This window comes from Syngnathus scovelli, chromosome 7, assembly GCF_024217435.2.
Source record: "Syngnathus scovelli strain Florida chromosome 7, RoL_Ssco_1.2, whole genome shotgun sequence".
Lineage (NCBI taxonomy): Eukaryota > Metazoa > Chordata > Actinopteri > Syngnathiformes > Syngnathidae > Syngnathus > Syngnathus scovelli.
Window position 1 is genome coordinate 2889691 of NC_090853.1, and position 6644 is coordinate 2896334.

The 6644-nt window shown below is 44.1% G+C and overlaps 1 protein-coding gene across 1 annotated transcript; it reads right to left on the reverse strand.

Moving 5' to 3' along the window:
* Window positions 1-4241: 4241 nt before the first annotated feature.
* Window positions 4242-6644, reverse strand: socs9 (suppressor of cytokine signaling 9). The gene is made up of 2 exons (XM_049725289.2): window positions 6491-6644; window positions 4242-6031 (listed from the first exon to the last, which is right to left on the reverse strand). The coding sequence occupies exon 2, from the start codon at window positions 6023-6025 to the stop codon at window positions 4532-4534; it is 1494 nt and encodes a 497-aa protein (XP_049581246.1). The 5' UTR covers window positions 6026-6031; window positions 6491-6644; the 3' UTR covers window positions 4242-4531.

The following is a 6644-nucleotide window of genomic DNA, read 5'->3' on the forward strand; positions in this document are numbered from 1 at the left end:
CCATACTCGCACAAACGCTAATAACACAAAGACGTTGAAATAATCGATGTTGTCTGCCTTCCTGCTGTCAATCATAAGACTATTCAGCACCCGCTAGATTAGCATTTAGGTCTGCGTAACCTCGCATTCAATCGAGAAATGAGGCGTGCCGTGTTTCTTAATGTAACAATGCAGCTAAATGAATGCAAAAGAATTCGCTATTTGGTTGAACCTTCATGGCTACAATTTCTTATTTAATCAAAAAAAGAAGAAAAACGCTCCAAGGTTGAATTCAGTCATTCTATAATTCGTTTTTGTGGAGCAAAAAATGCTGGCAATTTTTTTTTTTTTTGACTGCCCACAATGATACAGATGATTAAATCGAACTGAAGCGTTCTTTCGGTTTATGTGTTATGTATCAATGGGCATTTTTTTTTTTTTATTTTAGTCAACTTCTCTTAAACAAGCCAAGAATTCTTGACAAAAACAAGGAACGGTTTCAAATTGTGAAAAACAAATACATACTTGTATTTTATCTTTTAAAATGCTATTCAGTTTCAGCACTGTGCCTTAGATGCTATTTAGCGTTAGCATTAAGCTAGCTAACATACAGGGTTTTATATATATAAAAAAAATTATATTAACAAAGTAAGGCACTAAAATATCTTTATTGTCGGACAAAATTTGATTTGCCAAGGAATTCTTCGGCTGCTGGCTGGCGTCAAAGCCAAAACGTAACAAATTGAGCATTTGCCGCTTTGGCCGTACACCAACGAATCAACGGCCAATTCAATTCTAAGTGAAGGCCCGTTTCCAATAAATGGCCCTCATTTTACATTCATCTATCTTCATTCAGTGCCTGCATTACATCGTCCTGTAAAAGCACCGTTTTAGATTCCACTAGCATTCCTCACCCAACACGTTTCTGGGCAATTCTACTGCGACTCCATGTTTCTTTAAAACCTCTCGTGGCAAAGATTTCTCGAGAGAGACAATGATTTGCGACAGGCGAAACACCTAATCACAAATAGTTACACGCACACACGATCTCGGCAGTCACTTGCAGTCCCACACCTACTTGAACATAAATCCCAGCCTGGCCTTGAACAAGCATACTCGAAAAGGTATGGCACACCCACTAATCTGTACGAACCCCAAGGTCCTCTAAAGTTTTTTCAAAGCAATTCTGGTAATAACAAATCTGCCATCTAGTGGACAGTGACATGTTTGGCTATACATTAATTAGCTTTAGTGCACGTCACATCTCCCCAAAACACAGCCTTTATGACTCCTAAACTATATTAAATATAAAATAGATTAAAAGTTTATGTATAGTATTCTCCCATGTACTGTAATATTCCTTTAATCGAATATTAGGGGGGAATGACGTCATTTAACAGAAGTAATACTATCACAGTCGTAATTTCGTCCATAAGACTTCACTCGGTGTTAACAGCAGGTCAACAAGGGCAAAGCGCAGTTTAAATGTAGACATTAGTGAAAATTTATTTTATACCAGTATTGCTAAAAAGCTAGCCAACCACCAATGTGAAAACGTACAACATGCCTGACAAACTAAGCATGACTGGGTCAAATGAAATCAGTTAGCATTAGTTTTAACTTTAACTAAGGTCTTAACAATGCCTTTTTTTCTCTCAGCTTTATATTGGACTTTTAATTAATACATAAATGCTTACATTTCTTTGTCGTTGCGTCTTCATGCATCTCTTGAGCTCCTGGCTTGATGAGACACCTGCGTCTTCCTTAGCCCCGCCCTACTCCTTCTCTGATTGGCTACTAATTCCACTCAGTCGCTATGCAACAAACCTGTAACTCCTCTTTGTGATTGGTTGGGAGCCATTAAAATATTTTTGTTTATTGAATCGGACAATTTCACGAAAATATTTTTTTTAAATTTGTGGTTTCTGCCCTAGAATTAACGAGTTAATTTAAATACGTGCTTTTGGTTTTGTTTTGTTTTTTTATTTCCAATTAATGACGCATGTGGCCTTGTTTAGCAGAGGTTAAAGCCAATAATAAAGGAGCATTGTTCTCAAAACAAACAACGCTTATCTATAATTGTATCTGTAGACCGCATTACGGCAAACAGATTAAGATACATTACAAGTACGACGATAGGATCATTTTCAAAGCCTCATACAAGAAGCCGTTATTTGTCCATGGCACATCCCGACTGTTTCCATTAAGTAGCGGGTAATAACTTTAGAGGCTCAGGCATGGTATAAGGGTCACCTGGTGTTATTTACGATGAAATATACGGCGTACTTTTCGTGAACGACCCATTATTCCATCTCCGACCAAAATACATGGGAATGATTTGTCTTATAACATAAATTGTGGTGCAAACAAGCTGTGATTGGAGAGATAGAGAAACATATTTAAAAAGCTCACAGCGTACTACATCAATGAGAATATTTGGTCCAAAGCATACTTTTAGTCAAACAAACATTTACACAAAGTCTGTGTGACCGTGTGTACCTCCAAGTGGGAATTGCGAAGACTTTTTAAGTAATTAAACTTTTATAACCCGAGAATGACTCAACCTTCTTTTTGACAAGGAGTGCTTCGTATGAAAGGTTTGATGAAAATAGGCAGGTATGTTCCTATTAATTTTCAAGAAGGTGAAATTCACAGAGCCGCAGTTTCCTTCAGAAAAAAAAAGAAAAGAATTGGTGGCGGTCTTTTATCTGCAGTATTTCCTCTGTCACATGTTGGCCTGCTTGGTAGGAGGATCAGAGGAAAACACGTCTAGACGTAACCATCGTTGCAGGAACTGGGAACGGATTTCATACATCCTCATCTGAATTAATGGCCTACATACACTGCAAGCTTCGGAAACTGACTTCACTACATCAGTGAAGTTTGTATGGAAACGCAATGGTGGGGTACCAATACCCTGAAGGCCTTGTAAAAAAATAAAAAAAAATAAATGAATCTTTTTCCAACTCCAAGGTTGGCATCATAAAGGCAATCCAATCTAATAAAATCATAATACAACTATCTACCAGACGTAGAATGGCTACGATTCAACGAACGTGTTATTATTATTAGGTTCACCTTTGAGGGGGGGAAAACAGTACCATCTGGTGGATCATCAGATATTCTCCTGGACTGAAGCCCCTAAAGCGGAGTTATAACTAAACTGGAATTTAAGGTTCTCCACAAAAAGCCAGAAGCAACCAAGTTGGGCCTACGCCAGTCCGTTTGCAGCATTTGTTCGACACGCCAACCCCGCCGGGCGACTTGGCAGTGTGTTTGTCCCCAGGTGTGAACATTCCAAGCTTATTCTCCACCCTATAAAGCTCAGATGTGGGGATTAAACTCATAGGAGAATCTCTTAGTGAGAAGAAGAAAAAAAAAAATGGGGGTGGTGGTGAGAGGTTCAAACACACTGACAATGTGTAGCCAATCAGCTTGGGTTTCTCCTTGAGCGCTGCTGTCCCCTCTGGACTCATTGATCCAGGATGAAATGCTTCTTTCTCGCCTCAGGGGCTCAAATACCTGCATGATGAGTGCCACGATGTTGGCAGCTGCAGCAGGGACACGCATCCTTGCCCAGCACGGAACGAAGCTCCAGACAGCCCCCTGCTGTGCTCACTGCAGTATAGCTGCTTAAAAAAAAAAAAGAAGAAGCAGTTCGCAGTTTACATATGCTTTTATCCATCCCCTTCTACAAATCCCTTTAGGAGCACCCCAGGGCTCTTTCCCGGGGCCTCGGCTTTACATCATCTACCTCCTGCCCCTTGCGGCTATTTTCCGTAATTATTCTCTTTAATTTCTTTGCCAATGACACCCAGCTCGAAATGTCCAATAAACCGAACCTCTGACTCCAGGGTCGTATTCTTTATCCTCTGTGAGGAGCTGAACGAGGAGCAGTCTCTCATACTGCCCACAGGTGGGCAACAATGTGTTGAATTTCGCATCTTCATTACTTGACAGTACGCCCGTTTCATCCCATAGAAACTTTTAACACCTCAATGGTATGAAGTTAAGGAAGCATGAACTTTCTACCCGTATTGACTCGATATGTTTTCAGGAGACGTCAGCAGCAAGCGTATTGAAATAAGCACTTAAGGCTGTATTGCAGAAAGCACAGCGGGAGCTCATTGATAAAAAGTAGGATGGAGTGGACTGGATCTCATTAAATTTGTGCCAGTGAACCAAAAGCTGTCAGTAAAGAACGAGAGCTGGAACCTTCAAACTACTCCAGCATCAATTAAATGCAATAAGAATGATGTCTGTTAATAGGAATGATTCCTTTTTATTTTTTAACCGATTAACTAAAGTACTTTTTTCTTGACAAAATAAAATTTGAGTGAATTCAACACAGGATTTCTCCGAAGAATCTTTTTTCAAAACATCAGAACGTATATTTATGGTGAACCTGCTGAGAGATTATTCTCATTTAAAACATAAATTCAGCAGGTTTATTAAATCAGAAAGAACCAGTTGACATAATATCTTGTCAGTGTGTTTAGAACATACACAGCAGGATATACAGACCAATAAATAAGTCCAGTTGGGTGAGTGGTCATTCCCACCCTGTGTCCAGCCTGTGAACGTGCACCCTCTGCTTGTAGTGATACTCTTTGAGGTGCTTCTTCAAGGCGTTGGGTATGGGCAGCGCGTTGATGCCGTCGTAGGTGGTGTGGCTGCTGACCACGGCGCGGCAAAGCCTCTGCAGGCTGAAGGGCTGCGTGCGGTGGATGGGGAAAGACAGAAGCGGCTCGAAGAACATACACGAGCTGGGGTCTTTGTAGTGCTCCACCAGGGCCGTGACGGTGGGCGCGTGGAAGACGCTGGGGTCGCGCACGTCGAAGCTGAAGTTGTGGTTCCACTGGTCGACGCGGGCGTGTAGCGAGCGGCCGTAGCGGCGGAAGCTGACGGAGAAGAGGTAGTCCTCTTGGGCCGAGTCGCGTAGCAGGAAAGTGCCCGCCGGTTTCCCCTCCAGGAGCGCCTCTGCTTCGTAACGGTCCATGATGCCCCAGTAGCAAGGCAGGTTGGTGATTTGCAGCAGGTCGGGGACCAAACAGTGGATGTAGTCGATCTGAGTGTGAACGTGAGGTCCAACGTGAGGGGGCGTGGCCCTCGGGGCTGCTTCTGGGTTGCCCGTGGCGCTAATGTCGCAAGAGGAAGAGGAGGAGGAGGAAGAGGAGGAGGATGCCACCACCTCATCAAGAGTATCCAAACAGCTCTGCAGAAGGAGCTGGTGATGGCGCTGGAGGAGAAGCTGCTTCTGCTCAACTCCGCCCACTTCAGCCGCACCGTGCGCCAACTTGGGCCCACGGCGCCTGTGGAGCACCACGCCAGCCGGGGACGTCACCTCCAGCGTGTGGATCTCGGCGTTGGCCGGCGGCTCCACGCCGTGCTCGATGCTGATGCGCCGCCGCTCCCTCAGCCGGTCGTCCACATCGTCCACAGGGAACGGCGCCGGTACAGCGGCGGGGTCCGGCGCCGTGTGCTGTTTTATGAGATGCCACTTTTGAGCCAGCTCCGAGCCCGCCACAAATGGGCAGCTGTCCAGCATCAGCTCGCTCAGGTGGATCTTCCGCCTGGAGGCGATGCTGCCTGCCGACAGGGAAAAGGCTTGATGGAGAGCGTTCGGCGCGCTGTGGGTTTTCATCGGGAAGCACTGCCCCACTGCGTCTTGGATTTTTTGCCGAAGTGTGCGACCGCTACTGCCTTCCCCGGCCAACGACTCTGCTCCCAGCTCCGGACTGGAAGTCGCCTCTTCTGAGGCTTCCTGAGCGTGACATTGGCAGCTAGCTCTTTGGGAAAATGAGGAGCTGCCTCCAGCCTGGTCCCTGCTCTCCAAATCGTTTAAAAAGTCCCCATACTCAAAGCCATCGCTGACGGGCCGTTCAGCGGCCCGTTCACGCGGGCCGAAACCTTTCCATCTGCTGTGAGAACCTTTGTTACCACCACCAGTGCTTCGTCTCTCCTCTGAACGGCTCTGTCGCACCTTGGGGCGAGCTCCCCTCTCACGCTCTTTGCTGCGAGCCCCGGACTCCTCTGGTAATGACATCGTGGACTAGGACGAGAAAAAAAAATATTGATACATGGGTCATAATATTACAAGCAGTAGGTATTCATTTACAGTAAATGGGTAGAAACTAATTGATAAATAAAATACATGAATGGGCTAATTAGTGAAACTTCCATAATTCTGAACGTTTCAGCCATTTCCAACCTAACTGTCATGTGCGAAATAAAGTCTTGTAAAATACAAATCATTCCAAAAGTGGATGAGTTACCCTTATTTGAACATTACGGTTCTTATTCTGGCATGTATTAGTTACACAAGAGTCCTACTTTAAAAGATAGAATCCATTAAAAAAAAATCTTTACACAAAAAAAAAGTTATAACAAATCGAAACTAATGCTAACCTTATGTTCCGTGGAGTGGCCACGAAGCTACTTGCTAGCATGACACACTTATCACCAAATAAAAAAATAAAATAGTTTATTGGAGCGGGATGTGTTAGCATACCTTTGCTGGTCGTATCGAATTCAGCACCGAGTGGACTTTGGCTTCATCTCAGATGAATTAGTACCGCTGCCAAAATGCGGCTAGCTCGCATTAGCTAGATTACAAACACGGAAGCTTGCGCAACCCGGAAGTAGTTTTGATGACGTATGAAATG

Coding starts and splice junctions, on each gene's coding strand:
- socs9 (XM_049725289.2), bottom strand. CDS start 6,025: ATGTCATTACCAGAGGAGTCCGGGGCTCGCAGCAAAGAGCGTGAGAGG.